Below are 18,499 nucleotides of genomic sequence, written 5' to 3'. Positions count from 1 at the left end.
CACTTCCCTTCTCCCCACTTCGATAGACAATGGCCCATTTCAGCCTTCTTTTTTGAGAAATCAGCTGTTTTCATTATTGAACCACTATTCAAGCAGTCCCCCACAAACTCCGTGGGCACCCTTGAGATGAGGTCTTCCTTGCCTCCTCTCTATATTTCTCTAACGTTACAATGCAGGAAACTCCTCCGCCCCAGCCACAGAATCCAGAGGCACGGCTCCCACCCAGTTTGTGGCTCATCCAGAGCTGCAGAGCTTTTTATCATTCATTGTTGGAATCATCCACCCCCTCTCCACCCTGGATCTCCATTGTAGCTCAGTCCTAAGAACTCAATAGCCTAGGGACGTCTGAATGGCTCAATGGTTGAACATCTCCCTTTGCCTCAGGGTGTGATCCTGGAGACCTGGGATTGAGTCCCATGTCGGGCTCCCTGCATGGAGCCTGCTTCTCCCTCTCCCTCTACCTCTGTCTCTGCCTATCTCTCTCTGTCTCTCTCTCTCTCTGTCTCTCATGAATAAATAAATAACATATTAAAAAAAAAAAAAACTAAATAGCCTAACTAGGGCCCTAAGCCTATTAGTTGAACAAACGTTTCTTAGGCATCCATCATGTTAGACCCAGAACATCCTTTGTTTCACTTAATCCTCATAATTCTTTGAGGTCAGTGTAATTATCCTTACTTTACAAATGAAGAAACTGAGGTAGAAAGGTAAAGCAACTTGCAGAGATATGACCAATTCTGTGTCGTCACGGAGTTTGGGGTTGGGTGGTGACTTGGGGAGAAAAATGTCCTATTCTTTCTGGAGGCCTCTGTGACCTGCTGAGTCACTTGCTTCTACCCCACCTGTCCCTGCCAATCTCCGGGAAGGAGAAATGACACTGGAGACGCAGAGAGGAGTGACCCGCAGAATCGGAGGAGTGGGTGGGCTGGCCCATGGCTGAAGCCTCAGTCCCAGAGCTGAGGGGAGATGCCGAAGCCACGCCTTGCCCCAGCGTTCTGGAACTGGAGGAGCTCCTGAGGGCAGGGAAGGTTTCTTGCAGCCACGTGGACGAAGTTTGGCCCAATCTTTACATAGGAGATGCGTGAGTGGTAGCTGGTCAAAGGGGTGTGGGGAAGGGGACAAGGAGAGACAGTTCTTGGGTTCTTTCCAGAGATGGGAACAGGGTGGGACTGGGAGAAATAGTTGTGCTCTGCACATCCCAGGGCCAGGGACTTCCTGCAGGATCCCTGGTGTGCTGGGGACAGTGCAGTGATCAGGTGTGATCACCAGGAGGCAGGGCTTTTGCCAGCCTGGATGGGTGGTGCACCCAGAGGATCGTGGCGTCTTGGGCTTTATCCAGGACAAAGGGCGAGTCTGGGATATGGTACTCTCAGGTATGACATGGGATGGACAGGGAGCTCCCCTCCCTGGTCCCAGCCTCCCTCCTCTGGGCACAGAGTGGGTGAGAAAGGTGAATCAGGGAAGGTGTCACCATTAAACATTCGCAAACTAGAAGCAGGTATGTGGTCGTGGCCAGTAGAGGCCAGATGTGGGTGGGAAGGCATGAGGCAGGAAAGGAGGGGCAGCTGGATTCCAGGGCTGAAGCAATTCTTTCCTTCCTGTCTTGGCCAAGGCAGGAGCAGATAGCCTCAGGAAGCAAAGAGGGTCTAAAGATAACTCCCTTTACCACCAACTCTTCTACAGGAAAGCTCTGAGGGTGGGGCCTACTGGGTTCCTGTGGCTCCCTGTGGACCTTTATGGCTCTGTCCCTCTGAAGCAGAGGACCAGACAAAAACCTCCTTCCTGGACCCCACGGTTCAGCCAGCACACAGCCCTATTCCTCCCCTTCCTAGGGCCACGGCAAATAACCGCTTTGAGCTATGGAAGCTGGGCATTACCCACGTGCTGAACGCAGCCCATGGGGGACTCTACTGTCAGGGCGGCCCTGACTTCTACGGCAGCAGCGTGAGCTACCTGGGGGTACCAGCCCACGACCTCCCCAATTTCGACATCAGTGCCTACTTCTCCTCAGCAGCCGACTTCATCCACCGTGCCCTCAGCACACCTGGGGGTAGGACTTGGGTCTGAACCCATATCCCCTCCTTCTCACTCATGGGGGGCAATGCCCAGTTTCCCCTCAAATACCAGTGCCCTCCCATCTCTAGTTTTTAAAAAGCCTTCCGGTTTTAAAAAATTCAGTGCTTCAGCAGCGATTTATCCAACCTTGTTGCTTCACAGACAGGAAAGTGGAGGCCTAGACTACAAGGTCATGTCATGAGTTAGGAGCAGTCCTGGGACTGGAAGAAGCCAAGCCTCCCAAACAGCAAAAACAGTTCTTTCTCTCCATGATTCAGCCTTGAGAAATTACCATTTAGTAACTAGATATCTGGTTCCCCCACAAAGCATTTTCGAATGGAAAACAAAACCAAAAAACTTCTACTACTAAGGGTATAACGAAGCAGCCTGGCGGAGCTAGAGTCCCTGCTTTGCGTTCATCATGGGTGAGAGCCGTGCCCCTTGTGTCCTGACCCTGGGTTAGCCAGTGTCCCTCTCTGGACTTTAGTTTCTCACCTACGTGACAGGAAAGATAAGACTATGCGTCCCAGCACTTTTTAACATTCAGAGTGCTTTGACATTCATTTGTTCATCATCCATTCATTTACCAGCTGTTTATTACCTTTTCGGTGCCAGGCGCTGGGCTAGATACTGAATCCACACTCAGACAAAGCAGGGTCCCTGCTTTCATGGAGCTTGCCACTATATGTTTTGTGGAAAGACAGTCAAAATTATGAGTACTCTTCATATGAATGGGTAAATTTCAAAAGATAGAGGAGAACGGGAGCAGGACAAGGTTGCTCAATCCAGAGGACCTGGCAAATGAGGGGCCTACCCTCTAACAACAGTATTCACTAGGCCATATGCAAAAAAGATTAGCTGCTCTGTGATTCAAGTGATACCATGAGTGGTCAGGAAAGACTGTACAAGGAAACCATGTCTTAGCTGAAACCTGAAAGATGAGTAATAGACATTAGTCAGACCAAGAGCAGGAGACTTTTTATAGGTAGTTGCAATAGCATGTGCTAAGGCTGGAGGCCAGAGACCAGGAAAGCTTTAAGGAACTGAAAGTGACCCAGGGTTCCTTGGGCTAAAGGTCAGGGTGAGGCAGCCTGAGATGAAGCTGTAGGGTCAGCAGGGGCCAGCCCATGGAGGGTCTTGTAAGCCACATTGAGGAGTTTGCACCCTATCTTAAGAGTAGGTTAAAGAGGTGTTGGTATACCCATTTGACAGATCAGGAAACTGAGACCGGTAAAGGCTGAACAGCTTGCCCAGGATTCAGAGTTATACCCAAGGCAGAGTAGGGAAAGGCACTTGAGTCCCTACCTCCACCCCTGGGTACCAACAGGTGGGAAAGGGTCTTTCACCGGGATGTCTTCCTCAGCCAAGGTCCTGGTGCACTGTGTGGTAGGGGTGAGCCGGTCTGCCACACTGGTCCTGGCCTATCTCATGCTGCACCAGCAGCTGTCCCTGCGCCAGGCAGTGATCACCGTGAGGCAACACCGATGGGTCTTCCCCAACCGAGGCTTCCTCCACCAGCTCTGCCAGCTGGACCAGCAGCTGCGGGGTGCAGGCCGGAGCTGAGGGGCCAGGTGAGGGCTGGGCAGGGCATGGGGAGGGGAAGGCCAGTGAGGGCTGGCAGGGGATGTGGAACGGGACTAGTCTGGAGGTGGGTTGTCAGGGTTTTGTGTGGCCAGGAGTGAGGATTGAAAAGGGGGCCTGGCTCCCTCCTCAAGCTGCTGGGCTCACTCGCCAACTCAAGGCCTCATCAGGGCCTGGTTGAGGCAACCTTCCAGAAGGACCCCCTCTCCCGGGCCCATCCGTATTCTTCAGCCCCCCCGCAAAGGATGGAAAGGCCAGGGAGTTAAAGGGTAGAAAGCAGAAAATGGAAGAGGTGAGACCTTCTTACCTGGTCGTGACACGGCCCTGCCCTGCTTCCTTGGCCAGAAGCCTGTGCGGGCTCACCTGAACCCTGCCAAGCAGTAGCACAGTCAGTCCTGACACCTGTGGGCTGTCTGACCTTCCCAGGCCTCTGCACACCCTCCCCTCAGGTCCAGACCCCCAACTGCAGCTCTGCAGGGAAAGTGTGGCTTGAGCTGTCACTCTCAGCTTGGTTGTTTTCAGGTCAGCCCTGCCTCACCCTTCTCACGATGGGGAAGGAGATTGGGAGGGCTCCTGCTACCAGCCACAGCCTCCTCACGGGAGCTCGGCCCTGTCATCACGCCATTCCATTCTCTGCCTTGGACCCTGCCCCCCACTCCCTACCCCTCCCCCGCCTCCCCCCCGCCGCCCCCTCTCTGGGTCGGTCCCATCTCAGAGATGCGCAGAAGGCGCACCTCCCTAACCTCGCCCCGCCCCCCTCTGGTCTGGAGATCCCTGGAGGACATAGAGGTCTTCCCGAAGTCAATCCAGCTCCTTTCTGCTCCCATGTACCTCTGCCCTGCTGCTCTGTGAGCATTTGCCCCTTAAGGAACAAATCCTTAATACCTCCCCCCGAGGCCTCCCCATTCCTGCTGGAGGCCCCAGTGTCCCCAGCTGCCTACTAGGAGGAGTTGGGCTCCCCCAGCAAAAACCCTGCTTCTCGGGCTTCCAGACCACAAATGGCCACCAAGTGCTGCTTCAGTTTCTTTGGCAACAGCCCTGTGTTTTCCTCCAGCTCAGCTGGGAGGAGACAGGGTGTTGCTTCCTGTGGTCAAGTGGCTGTGCAGGTACCAGCATCGTGAGGGAGCTGCAGTGTCCACTGCTCTTCTACCGCGCCCAGGCTGGGTCTCTTCCTGCCTGTCTCCACCAGCCTGCCTTCCTCACATTCACCTCCCCCTTGAGGACCATTAGCCGGGGGATGTGGGGTGTGGGGGTGTGGGGGGGTAAGCCCAGAGCTGCTTTCCATGGCCCCTAGCCCACCTCCGGCTCCCACCCATGCTCCTCCTTCCCACACCTATCCTCAGAGACTAGGGGGTGTGCCCACCACCCACCGGCTCCCAGGGTCTGAAAGCCAGAGGTGGGTGACTGGCCTAGGCTCACTGGAGAGTTGGGAAAGTGGCAGCTGTCTCCCGCCAGGAGCCTCCCAGGGTGTGGATTAAATTCCCCCCTGCCCAGCCCCCACCAAAAGCTGGTTTTGTCCCTGAATCCCTGGCCAGGCCACCAAGGGGGAGCACTTTAGTAACTCGGACCCCTTCCTGATGCTCTCTGGAGGGTGAGCGCCTTGGGGATGGGGATTAGGGCAAGAAGGAGAGCTGGGCTTAGAGTTCAGGGGTGAATGCACTGGAAGAAAATCAGGGTTATAGCTGGGTTGGGGATTAGGCCGAGGGCTGGGCTGGGTGGAAAACTTGTGGGGAGCTCTTCCGGTATGGGGAGCCGAGAGGGAGACAGGAGTGGCATGGTCCCGTCCTGCTCTCTCTAAACAGGTTTTAGGAACCAAGTAGAACAGCAGATCTCTGATGATGCCCAGTTGCCCCACTTCCTTGGCGTGGAGCGCTTAAATAGCCTGACCTCCGGCCTCAGCATCTTTCTCATCAGGCAGCTGGCTTGGGAGAAATCGGTCGGGCTTACAGCATTGCACAATTCCTGGAGGTGCCATCCACCAAGCAGCCTATGCGACCGGAGCCCCCAGGAGTTATGCAGTGTGCCGCCCATGTGGCCATACACAGCAGCCCTGGGGACTCTGAAGGATGAGAGGGCCATGGGCAGAGGCCAATTCTTTCCATGAGCCCTGGGCCCCAAACCTGCCTTACCTCTCAGCACCCATACCCAATTGACCTTCCCCAGAGGGTTCAAGGCAGAGGCAGGTTCAGGTGGCAGTTCTTGCCCCTGCCCTGACAAGTCCCAGCTGACCTGGGCCTCAGTTTGCCAGCCCGTAACAGGGAGCTCATCTCTCCCCCAGAGCTGGTCCTTCCTCCCTGCCACGGCACTGGCCCTGCTGGTGCTGCTGGAAGCTCTGGCCCCGGTGGACACCAAGAGGATGGTAAGAACCCAGTGTGCGGTTCGCTCTAGAGCCTGCTACTCCGTCTGCTTCCTCCTGCTGCCTTCACTCCCTGCCGGCTACTGTCTTCGGTTCCCACAGGTGGGAACGGGTTGCCTTCTCAGCCAGTCCCTAAAGCCCCTCAGCCAGGGACTCCGAGGACCCCGAGGTGTGAGGATGGGAGGAGCACAGGAGAGGATTCTAAGTGTCCATGATAGACCTTGGCCACAGCTGCCTCCACCCAGGGCTCTCCCCAGGGCTCAGGGAGCCCCAGCAGGGGCTGAGCCCTGGCTCCCAGGAGCTCAGTCTTCAGACCCCGTGTAGGTATGGCTGCAGGTGTGCATATGCCTGTGTGTGTCAGTCCTCTGGGAGTGTGAGTGGGGAAGAGCACCGAAGTACATGAGTGCATGAGGAGGGTCTCTGGAGAGCAAGAGGGGTTCTTAACAGCCCCAAGTCCAAGGTCCCTAACTGACCACAGCGGTCTTGGGAGGTGCCTAAAAGAGGTCTTGCTGGCCTCAAGGGACAGGGATGTCTGGGCTAGGAATGCCTTCTGGGGGAGGGAGGAGCCTGGCAGAGGGCCAGTGGCTTCTGGACACGCAGCTCTGACTGGAGCCAGGGCAGGTCTAAAGGCCTGCTCTGAACCGTACCTATACCTTTGTCAGCGTACCCACACTGTCCTCAGCCTGAGTCTTCTAGATCTGAATCCTAGTCCTATAATTCTCAGCTCTCAACTAAGCTCCCCTGGACCTGGGCGCCGATGTTGGCATTGCTGCCAGTTTGTGTGTGGCTTTGGCTAGTCTCTTCTCTGTCCTCCTCCATGGATGATCCTTCCAGCTCTAGCCTCCAGCCCATGCTTTGCACCACTCTTGAAGGCCAAGGGAGCTTTTAAAATGGCTTATGGGATCCTCCTCCTCCCTGCCCCACAATCAACATATGCACAGACCACAAGCAGACCCCTGCGGGCTGCCTCCCCTCCCAGCAAGGCCAGGTGCCTGGCTGGGCTTGGCACTGACCATGCCAGGGACCAGTGGGTGAGTTGGGAGTGTCAGGGGGAGGCCAGAAGAGGGGAGCAGCACATCATGTTTTATAATTAAACTCAAATCAAAAAATAGAAACAGCATCAAGTGTGCAGAGACCGGGAGCTGGAAGCCGGCAGTACAAAGTGCCTGTCAGAGAAGACCACAGCCTGGGCCATATACCCCCACAGGTGGGTGCATGCCCCTGTTTCGGGGGGTGGGGGTGGGGGTGGCCACAGAGCATGCTGGGTCATGAGGGCCAGGGCGCCTGGGCCTCTGTGTGGTGTGGAGGGATTGGGTTAGATTGGATGACAGACTGGGTTAGAGACAGTCGAGTCAGAAAGATGTGGTCTTGAATCCTGGGTCCCAGGCTTATTGGCTGTGTGACCCTGAACATATTGTTTAATCCCTCTGGGCCTCAGTTTCCTCATCTGTGAAATGGGGATGATAATATATTATCTGCTTCATTAAGGGTACTGTGAGGATCCAGGGAGAAAATGTAGGCATTTGGCTCTGTCTGGTACATAGTACATCCTTAGTAAGTGGAGAATATAATAATTATTATTGCTGGACAGAGAAAGAACCCTCAAGAAACAGAGAGATAGCGACTAAGCGTCACTGTCCTGTGGGGCGGTTTCCCTCCACAGGATATGGCTGAGGCTTGGAAGGATATGAGTAACAGTAATAGTAATGGTAATAATAGTAAGATGTGCCATTTTGGGGGCATCTACCCTAAGACAGACCCTGTGGAACGTGCCTTATGTTTAGTTTCTCATGAAATTCTCACAGCAGCGCCATGAAGAAAGTGGCTCAGAGGAGTCCACACAAATACCAGCCCCGAGAACTCTGCCCAGGCCCATCCTCCAAGGCCTGCATGCTGAGGGCGGCGGAGCCCCACCGGCAGCTCGTCAGGGGCTGCCCACCTGCCCCCGCCCCGAGTTCCCCAGGCCCCTCACTCGTCCTGTCCCGAGATCTCTGGCCTCAAAGGTCCTGTGGCCACTGTCCCTTCAGGGCTGCTGGGGAGGAGGAGGGGGAAGCAGAGAGACTGGGTAGGAGGGAATGCCAGGGGGAACCTCTGGAGCTTCAGCTCAGGAGAGGACAGCAGCTGCCCCCTTGCCCAGAGAAGCCCGGGCCCTGGCCTGAGGCCGCAGGCCTGCGGGCAATGTGTGGAGGGTCGTGGAGGAGCCTGAGCTCCTGGGAGAGGCTGCGGAGAGCCACGTGGAGAGGACGAGGGACGCAGGACAAGTGCCCAAACTTGTAAACAGCAGCAGCGCGACAGCAGAACCGCTGCGGCCTACAGAAGCAGCTGTTGGGCTTCGGGGAGACGTAGGAAGGCAGCAGCATGAGGGCCAGAGCGACTGAGGAGCCAGGCCCTGCCCAACAAATGTCAGGCCCACGCTTCACTCTGGTGGCCCAGGAGATGCGGGGGGAGGAGTCAGGCCGCCGAAACCAGGGTGCATCCGGAGCTTGAAGGAGGCGGCCTTGGGCAGGGGGCTGCTCCCCCACAAGGGCTAGAGCAGACAGGTGTGGGGGTACCTCCGCGAACATCAGGTGTGAGGCTCTAGGTGGGACCAGACAAGCAGTGCCCCTAAGTCCAAGGAAAACGCCCTGTTCTCCAGACGTGGACCTGAGGCCCCTCCGAGGTTGAAACTGTGGCCTAGCAGCCCTGCCCCCTGCCCCCAGGGCGGTTTCCTCCTCTTCCCGGGAGCTGGTTGGGACCAGCTCTGTCCCAGCCAGACCCTGGCTCCCCAGCCCCGGCACAGCTGGGCTGCAATGTGCCCACGGGCCACAGGGTGGCGGCCGTACCCCACGCCAAGCTCAGAGGCCGGGTGGGCCCGCCTGGCTTCCCGGGGCTCCATTTCCACCACCTGCGCTCACTCAGCTCCAGCTTTTGGCTCTAGACCAGCGTGGCTGTTGGACAAGCCTGGGGCTTTCCTCACCCCGACACACTACGCTGCTCCCTACCCTGTAGTTTTTTTTTTTTTTTTTAAGATTTTATTTATTTATTCATAGAGATGCAGAGAGAGAGAGAGAGAGAGAGAGAGGCAGAGACACAGGCAGAGGGAGAAGCAGGCTCCATGCAGGAAGCCTGACGTGGGACTCGATCCTGGGTCTCCAGATCACGCCCTGGGCTGCAGGCGGCGCTAAACCGCTGTGCCACCGGGGCTGCCCCCTACCCTGTAGTTACCACAAATCCAGCCACTGCTCTCATTCTCAGGTCAGACCCCCCCCCCCACCCCCCCACCCACCAGGAGCAAAGACTTGCTGGAAGCCACAGAATGAGTTAGGGCCACGCTGTCCGCCCTGCCTCCCTCCCTCTGAAGTTCTCTTTCCACCACTTCAAGTAGCCTCCCGTGTCCACGGGGAGTTCCAGGGCCAAGAGTCTTTCATCCCAAAGAGATGCCAAGCCGAGATGGCCTGGGGGTTTGGAAGGACTGCCCTTGAGTCCACAGTGGCCAGGGTGGCTCTCACACCCCACCCCCACCAGCTCCAAGGAGAAGACCTGGAATTCTAGCCACTTCACAGCGTTTGTGTTCTGGGCGGAACCTGGCCAGGGCAGGTTCCGCTCATGTGCTGAGTCCTGTCCCAGTACCCACTCCCCCATTCCCAGCCCCAGGTCATGCCCTAGGTAGGTGGCAGGCCACTCAGCCTGCCTTGACAGGTCACAGTGGGGGATGAAGGGGAAAGCCGGGCCTTCACTTCCACCCTGCCCGCCGGCTGCCCACTGGGTGAGCTTGGCCAAGCCGGTGGCCTCCTGGGTGCCCATTTCTCTTCCTGGTCCTGCCGCTGCGTACCAAAGAGAAAAGATGTTTTTTCCAGTTTGTACCTTCCCTAGTTACTGGTTGAGGGGGCCAGGGACAATGAGCCAAGAGAGGAACTCCTTCCCAGCCCAGCACCAGACGCAGGTTCTGGTGCCACTGACATCCCAGCTCTGCAGGGTCCCGAATACTCTCAGACAGCTGTCTCCTGACACAACCCACCCCACCTGGGTGAGGTCTGACCTGCAGCACTGGCCTGAATCATGGGGGTAAGGAGGCAAATCCCAGGGCCTAGAGGTAGATGTGTGTTAGCAATCCCAGGCTCCCCTGTAGAGACAAGATGGACCAGTGACCACTCTCTGGAGTCCCCAGAGGTGGTAACTGGAAGGCTTAGAGGGAGAACTGAAGGAGCACAGCTGGATTGAAAGCCCAGCCTTGCTCCCTATGAGCCATTCAGCTTTGGGCATCACTTAAAACATCTGTCTTGACCTTTAGCTTCTTCCTCTCTGAAATAGGGACCTGCCCCGAGGGAGGCCTCAGGCCCTTAAGAGGCATCAGCTTACTTCATATGGAGATGCTAACAAATGCCATTTCATGGTTCCGGGCCCCTCATTCCTGAGATGGGCTCTGGGCATCAAGCATCTGAAACTGGGAGGACATAGGGACCTGGGGACCAGCCCTGGAAGTAGCAGGGGAGGGAGCTTGAGATGAACTGCCAGGTCGCGGGGGCCTTCCTAAGTGCACTCTGAGGGCCACAGCCATCTGAGGTCCCCATCCCTACAAAGTCTCAAGCACCAGTGACAAGAGGGGGGCTATGTGCTGACTAGTTGCTACAGACAGAGTACTCCAAGGGCCCCTTGGCCAAAGCTCCCAACATCGGGGCCCTTGGAAAGGGCAGGGGAGAACTTCCCAGCTCCACAGCAGTGACAAAGGATTGATTCCCCTGTTCCCCCGGGAAAAGGATCTAGGCCTCAGCGCCAGCTGAGCTGGTTAATAACCTCATCCAAAATAGCTGCGGCCTTTCCTGTAGCATCCCACTGGCACGTGGGCGCTGCACCATGCCTGGGCCTCCCCAGCAGCTGGACCCACCCGCGGGGATCCTGCCCCCAACCACCACAGTGTCCACTCTGTTTCAGGATGGACTCGCTGCAGAAGCAGGACCTCCGGAGGCCCAAGATCCATGGGGCAGCCCGGGTTCCCCAGTACCAGCCGCCCACGCTGGCCTACCTCCAGCGCTTGCTGTGGGTCCGTCGGGCTCCCATGCTGAGCCACGTCAATGAAGTCTGGCCCAACCTCTTCCTAGGAGATGCGTAAGTACCACCGACATTGAGAGGTGGAGGGAACAGAAGGGGAGCTTCTCCCAGAGTCCTCTAGGGGCTGTCCACCATCTCTTTCCACACATTCCTATCCTTGTATATTATGATTAGTTTTAACTGTGGAAAGAGAACACACATGAGACAAGCAGACACAGCACATATGAGCAGTTTCACCATCCAGGTCAAGAGACAGGACATTACTTATGCCCCAGAAGTAACTGGATCCTTCTCAACATAACCCCTTTCCCTGTAGAGAACTACTAAGTGTTGAAATAATCATCTCCTTGCTTTTCTTTATAATTTTAACATCTGTGTACCTAACAATGTAGTTAGTTTTGCCTGTCTTTTGAAGTTACATGAATGCAATCATATTGTGTGCATTTTGTGTCTAAATCATTTAGTCAATATTGTGCTCAATAATTTGCTCAGATTCATCCATGTTCTATGCAGCTGCAGCTCACTCATTTTTCACTGCTGTATACTATTCATTTGTATAAATATACCATAGTTTATCCATTCCATTGATTATGGACATCTGAGTTGTTTTCACTTTTTGGCTATGATGAACAGTGATCCTAGGAATTAGTCCATGGAACAGCCACACAAGTTTCTCTAGGGTGTGCAATTATTTAAAAAGTAGAATTGTGAGTCTTTTTCCCAAAAGTTTTCCTCAAATTTGAAACATATGGATCAATTTTATGTGAATTTTAGAAATTTTCCTTAATATTTAGAAAATAGGGTCCAATATCTTGTTAACAGTATGGCAAATTTGCTATCCCCCATCAGATAACCAGTAATAAAATCCTTGTTGATTTTTTAAAAATGCATACAAACATAAATGTCTTTTCACATTTTTTTAAACAAAAACGATACCTTCTAGTCCCATTTCATAATCTACTTTATGTAGAAAGCTTTTTTTTTTTAAAGTTTTTAAAATGGAACATCTTTTGAAAAAATTTGTAAACCGTGTTCGGTATTGTATCCTGCATTTTTCATAGGTTCTCAATACAGCACAGACACCTTTCCTTGTTTACCTGCAACAGCAAACGTTTTAGGGGTTGCATAGTATTTCATTTAGCTATACCATACTCAGTCTCCTATTATAAGATATTTAGTGATTTTTTTTCCCAATTTCTTCCCAATTTCCTTCAATTCTATCTTGAATATCATTAGATCTGGTTTATAAATGTCTGTGGGCACATTTTGAATTTTTTTTTAAGTTCCTAGAAGGAGACTTGCTGAGGCAAAGTATGTATGTGTTTTGCATATTTTTAAGACTTTTGATGCATGTGGTCTGAGTGAAAAGGAGTCTTGAACTCCAACTAGAGGAGCCTCTTCTCTGAGGCCTATTCATTCTTGCCAGTCTCACGCTTGGAGGGGAGTGGCAAAGGAGGGAAAGCCATAAGTTCCAGGCCAGCCAGAGGTGACCCCATGAGACCTGCCCTACCTCTCAGCTCCCCGTGCCTTTCCTCCAGGTACATAGCCCGGGACAAGAGCAAGCTGACCCAGCTGGGCATCACCCATGTTGTGAATGTGGCTGCAGGCAAGTTTCAAGTGGACACAGGTGCCAAGTTTTACCGTGGAATGCCCTTGGAGTACTATGGCATTGAGGCTGATGACAACCCCTTCTTTGACCTCAGTGTCTACTTTCTACCCATTGCTCGATACATCCGAACTGCCCTCAGTGTTCCCCAAGGTGAGCTGCTGGGGAAGGCACTGGGGCGGGGACGTGGGATCTGGGACACCTTTTCCAGTAGCACTGGTGGGTCGGGTGTCCAGAGCTACGATCCTCTTCAACAACCTTCCCACCCCATGGAGCAAATAGCGACTACCATTTAGTGAGCGTCCCCTTCAAAGGACCAGCAATCACAGACGTAGCTAAGGTCCGGTGTGGTGGTCTGTGTAACCATATCCCTCAGTAAGTGGTGTGGGGCAGAAGGTAAGGACCTTCTAAGATGAGGCCTTGGCAGAGGGCTGCAGGGACAGGGGAAGGTGCAGGACTGGGGGGAAAGGAGGCAGGTGAATGCCCCCTATGCTGTGCCACAAGCCCAGGGGACTCCAGAAATACTGTACTCCTCCCACCCTGGCAGAGTCGCAGAGGATGCCAGAGGAAGCATCTTGAACCCAGAGAAAGGAATCCCAACTGTTAACCTTAGCTGGGCCACTAATTTGCTGGGTGGCCTTGAGCCAGTCCCTTTGTCTCTCTGGGTCTCAGCTGCCCCATCTGACCATGAGAACAGTGTCAGTATTCCAGGGTGCTGTGACAGGTGGGCTGAAGGATGGCCAGGAGGAGCCCCAATTCCCAGTGGGGTGGTCAGGGCGAGGGCAGGTAGCTGACACTAGACTGGGTCTTCCCACAGGCCGTGTGCTGGTACACTGTGCTATGGGGGTGAGCCGCTCCGCTACAGTTGTCCTGGCTTTCCTCATGATCTGCGAGAACATGACACTGGTGGAGGCCATCCAGACAGTGCAGGCCCACCGTGATATTTGCCCCAACTCGGGCTTCCTCCGGCAGCTCCAGGTTCTGGACAACCGACTGGGGCGGGAGACGGGGCGGCTCTGACTTGGTGAGGAGCCGGGAGCCCTGACCCCCTCTGGCCTGCATGGCCCAACCCAACCAGCCCGGCCCTGGGGACAGCAGCCTCTGCTGTTTCCAGTGACCTTGAGGTATAAATAGCAGGTGGGGGCTTAGCTGAGGCAGAAGCAGGGAGAACTGAGTGGTGACCTTTAGCAGGTGGATTTCCCTGACCCAATCCAGAGATTCTTTATACAAAAGAGAGTTCAGTCTGTCTCTATAATAAAAGGTTCATCATGATGAAGACAGGAGATCTTCTGGTGGTTTGTGGAGTGGTGTCTTACTCCCATGATAGTCGTGAGGGGCCAGAAGGCTTGCCAGCTCTGAGTCAGCATGACGACAGCCTGCAGAAAGAGTCCGAGTCCATGTCAAGTCTCTGTGAGGACACAGGGCAAGTGAGGATCAATTAGCGGTATCGGTCTCTGGTACAAAAGGGAGGAGAGAGGGGACAAGTGCTGAGAATCAGCTGGCCTTCTCCTCGCCTTGTCCTCCCTCATACCATCACCCAAGAGCTAGGTCATCTGAATCAAGACCGATGTTCAATGCATCAGCATCCTCTCCATGCCCACCCTAGCAAAAAGCGATCGTCAAAACTTGCTGTGCAAGTAGCATCTCTTGAATCTTTTCATTTATGCTGTTCTTCCAGAAGGACTGACTAAAACGAGAGGCGGCTGGAAAACACAAGCATTAACCAAGAGGATAGGGATCTGGGGAGGAGACAGCCCAGAAATCCCAGGCAAAGGATGGTTATATGATGGAATGAAACATTTCGTTCTGAATTTCTTCGTATATGTGCCCGAAGAAAGCAATTGCAAAAAGCCCCCTAGATCCCTCACCTGGAACAAAGTATTATGAGAAGTAAATGGGCTGCCCGTGGGGGCACCTGGGTGCTGAGCGTCTGCCTTCGGCTCAGGTCATGATCCCAGGGTCCTGGGATGGAGCCCTGCATTGGGCTCCCTGGTCAGTGGGGAGTCTGCTTCTTCCTTTCCCTCTGTCCCTCCCCCTGACTGTGCTTGCTCTCTCTCTCTGTGTCAAATGGACAGATAAAATCTTAAAAAAAAAAAAACAACCCACATATATACATACATGCAGAAACAGGCTGGCCTTCCTTCAGCTTCTCAGCTGCTCCTATGTAGTGCTTACCTCTTCCAGCCCTTTACACCTCAACGTTTCTCAGGGTTCTGGCCACTGCCTCTTCTCCCCTGCAGAGTCCCCACCCTGCCGGGGGGGGGCGTCCCCTTGCCCCCGGAGCCTCAGTTCACATCTCTGGGCTGATGACTCCTAGAACCCCGTGGCGGCCAGTTCCCTCCCCTGTGCTTTGACCCTCTGTAATCCCACTGCCCACCTCTATCTGACTCCTGCACTTGAATTTCCAACTCAGCTGCACTTTTCATCAGTCCTGCCGCACCGCACCGGCTGAGTTCTCCCTACTTCTTCATTTTAGTGAAGAGCTCTGACAGCCACTGTGGCTCACGTCAGTGACAGCTGTCACCTTGGGCTTCCACTTCTCAATTAGTCCCTTGATTTGCTCACTTAGCTTCATCTTTGTTGTGAGTACCCAACTTCGAGGCACCCTCACTTCTCCCCTGGATCCTGGATCATCAAGAGCAGCCCACTGTTGGTCTCTGGGCTCCCAGCCTTGCCCATCCAGTCTCCACATGCACATCTTACTAAAATGGAAATCCAATCATGTCACTCTCTGCTTACAACCCCCTAAGGACAAACACCTTGAGAAAGTATAAAGATGCTTCATTATCTGAAAATCTGCTTGTATCTCTAGCCTTATCTCTTGTAATTCTGTTCCCACACACGCTGTGTAATTAAGAAATGCTAAATGCTCTTGCAGTTTCCAGAATGCACCACATTCTCTTACCTCTGGTACTTTGCACATGCTTCTGATTGTACCAACTGAATGCGCTGCCCTCACTCATTTTTACCAGAGTCTCTCTCTCTCTCTCTGTCTCTGTGTCTCTGAAATCTCAGTTTAGCTGTTACTTCTGGGAAGCCCTCCTGGACCCTCCAAACCTGAGAGAGGTGTTCCTCCTCAGGCTACCAAAATGTCCATCTACCAAAATGTCCATCTACCTGACAGAGTGATGTCACCTATCACTCTGAATCATAATTTGCTGGTGCCTCATCATTCTCTTTCAACTGGCTGTCTCTGATCAGGCCTCCCATGGTTTCAAGGTCCCCATGGCTCCCACACTCTAGCTATGATCGTGCCCTCAGGTGGAGCTCTGTGGTTGTACGGACCACAGCTACAGGTTGGCACCACTGCCACTAGGCCTTCTCTACAGAGGACTCCGGGGGAGTGCATCCCAGCTGGCCCTGGGAGTGGCCTGCCTCTGGAGGGTGCTTCCTCTTTCCCTAGCTCCACCTGCATGCTCACCATGTGGGCACCCTGACACCCTCTTCCCAGCACATCTCATTCTTCTTTGGCCACCTTTGATGCTTCCTCCTCACTCCCCACCAACGCTCTCTGGGGCCAGCTCTGCCTTCTGGGCAGAGGGGTCCTTGCCCTTCTCTGCCATCTGGTCTATTTTCAGAGGGCAAGTGCTTTTCCTTTGCATGAATCAAAAAAAGGAACCCCCATTGGAGCAAATCAGCCTTTCAGGCTTAATCACTCCTGGGCTTGGTTGAGGAAAAGATGTCTCTTCCTCACAAGCAGATGTAGCTCCAATCGGGGTGCCCATCTGAGTGAGCTGAGCACAGGGTGTGTTTTAGCCTCATTCTTCCTCCTGGAATTCATAAACTACACAAACATATGCCTTCTTATCTAATATGTCGGGATTAACATCCCAGTTTTATAATTGAACAACTCAAGGTTCAGAGAAGATAAAACGAGGCTGGAATGTCACCTCAGGGATGTAGGATCTCTGGACTCTGGCCTCAAAAGGCAGGTGCTCCCTAGCCAGCTCCCTGGTCTCCTCCCTCCAGCACTTGGTCCTAATCCCAGCTGGTTGCTGGCTACCTACAGTGTTCTCTGTGCCTCTTCCAAAGGGTAAACATATGTCCTAGCTGGAGGATTGCAGAAGGGCTCCTGCTGCGGTGCCTAACCAGGCAGGGCCCCTCTCTCATCTGGGGATGGAAAACTGTTCTCAATTCATCCTCAGGTTAGTGGCACCTTTTCCCAGTGTAGACAAAGCTAGTCCCTGCTAAGCAGACCAGCCTGCCCACCCCCAATTCCAATGGATACCCCCTCTGCCTGACAACTCAGCCCTTGTTGCTATTTCTTGCTCATGCATCGTCAGCAGGACCCAAAATAGTGGTTCCAGAAGTCAATCTCTAAATCAACATCCAGGCCTATGTGTGTGGGCAGCCTGTCTCCACTAGCTGGGCTACAGTGCCAGAATCTAGGACAGAGCCACACCCTGGGGCTTGAGTTTCAGTAGGTCACCTTCTCGGAGCTCTGAGGTTCGGGCTCAGAATCTGGGGCTGTAGGGAGAAGAGAGAGGGAAGCCCTGAGAAGGCACAGGGTAGGAAGGCTTTGGCCAAAGGTCCCCCAGAGCATCTGAGGAAACCGAGGTTGACCTTGAGACTGGCATCCCCATCAGGAAGACTTCCTGCCTGCATGCTTGCCCTGGGAAGTCTGTGATGATGTGTCTGCTCCCCTTCTTCTCTAGAGTGGTCTCACGAAAGAAGTGGGGATGGTGTTAAGAGCATGACTTTGGAGCCAGACTACCTGGATTCAAATCTTACCTCTGCCCTTTACCTGAGGTGTGTGACCTCGGTTAATCTCCCTACAACTCAGTTTCCTCATCTGTAACATGAGAGTAATGGTAGCCCAACATAGAGGATTTTTTTTTTCAACATAGAGGATTGATGTAATGATTACATGGGCAATAGAAAAGGGGCTTTGTGCAACATGTGGAATGCTCCCCAAAATGAGGACTGTGATTATTATCACAGGACATAGTACGTGGGCCCCTGACATTGTCTGCTGCACAGAGCCCCATCTTGGACTAAAAGGTGGCTGTGCTCTGAGTGTTGAACAAATGATTAAAAATTAGCTGACCTAGGGATCCCTGGGTGGCGCAGCGGTTTGGCGCCTGCCTTTGGCCCAGGGCGCGATCCTGGAGACCCGGGATCGAATCCCACGTCAGGCTCCCGGTGCATGGAGCCTGCTTCTCCCTCCGCCTGTATCTCTGCCTCTCTCTCTCTCTCTGTGACTATCATAAATAAATAAATAATTTAAAAAAAATTAAAAAAAAAATTAGCTGACCTAAATGCAACATAGCATTTTGGATTAGATTCTGGAACAGAAGAAGGATGTTAAGTAGAAAAACTGGCGCAATCTGAAAAAAGTTTGTGGGTTAGTCAATAATGTGACACTAATTTTAATTTCTTTGATAAATAAACCATGGTTATGTAAGAGACTAATGTTAGAGGAAGCAGGGTGGTGGGTATACAAGAAATGTCTCTATTATCTTTATAACTCTGTAAATGTAAAATTATTTCAAAATAAAGGGTTAAAAAAACTTGCTGACAATTAAGGGCTGCTTTGTATATGCCAAGGGCTATGCTAAGTGCTTTAGATACATCATTTCCCCCCTAGTTTTATTTCTTTAGAAAAAAACACAAATCAAACATAGCAAAATGTTATGAGTTGTGGGAATATAGGTGCTTATTATGCCTATTTTTTAATATTCTTTTTCTTAAAAAAGATGTATTTATTTCTTTTAGAGAGAGTGTGCATGAGAACAGGGCAGAGGGGTAGAGAGAGAGGGAGAGAAAGAATTTCAAGTGGACTCCCTGCTGAGCAAGAGCCTGACACAGGACTCTATCTTTCGACTCTGAGATCATGACCTGAGCAGAAACCAAGAGTTGGACACTCAAATGCC

General features: G+C 53.1%; 2 protein-coding genes across 4 annotated transcripts; both read left to right on the top strand.

The window, feature by feature from the left end:
* The first annotated feature begins 904 nt into the window (after positions 1-904).
* Positions 905-13,902, top strand: DUSP13B (dual specificity phosphatase 13B). 3 transcript variants are annotated; one of them, XM_072756295.1, is made up of 8 exons: positions 905-1,081; positions 1,833-2,050; positions 3,419-3,626; positions 5,915-6,094; positions 7,105-7,199; positions 10,904-11,077; positions 12,559-12,779; positions 13,444-13,902. In XM_072756295.1, the coding sequence occupies exons 3-8, from the start codon at positions 3,540-3,542 to the stop codon at positions 13,644-13,646; spliced, it is 960 nt and encodes a 319-aa protein (XP_072612396.1). In that variant the 5' UTR covers positions 905-1,081; positions 1,833-2,050; positions 3,419-3,539; the 3' UTR covers positions 13,647-13,902. The 3 variants fall into 3 exon arrangements, with proteins under 3 accessions (XP_072612396.1, XP_072612398.1, XP_072612397.1); XM_072756297.1 differs by having other exon boundaries at positions 993-1,081; positions 5,915-5,995; XM_072756296.1 differs by lacking the exon at positions 905-1,081 and having other exon boundaries at positions 1,912-2,050; positions 3,446-3,626.
* Positions 933-2,067, top strand: DUSP13A (dual specificity phosphatase 13A). The gene is made up of 2 exons (XM_072757281.1): positions 933-1,081; positions 1,833-2,067. Exons 1-2 carry the CDS (start codon positions 933-935, stop codon positions 2,065-2,067), a joined length of 384 nt encoding a protein of 127 aa, XP_072613382.1.
* Positions 13,903-18,499: the final 4,597 nt, after the last annotated feature.

This window comes from Vulpes vulpes, chromosome 4, assembly GCF_048418805.1.
Source record: "Vulpes vulpes isolate BD-2025 chromosome 4, VulVul3, whole genome shotgun sequence".
Taxonomy (NCBI): Eukaryota; Metazoa; Chordata; class Mammalia; order Carnivora; family Canidae; genus Vulpes; species Vulpes vulpes.
The sequence above is the reverse complement of the archived record's forward strand: the minus strand, read 5'-3'. Positions and strand labels throughout refer to the sequence as shown.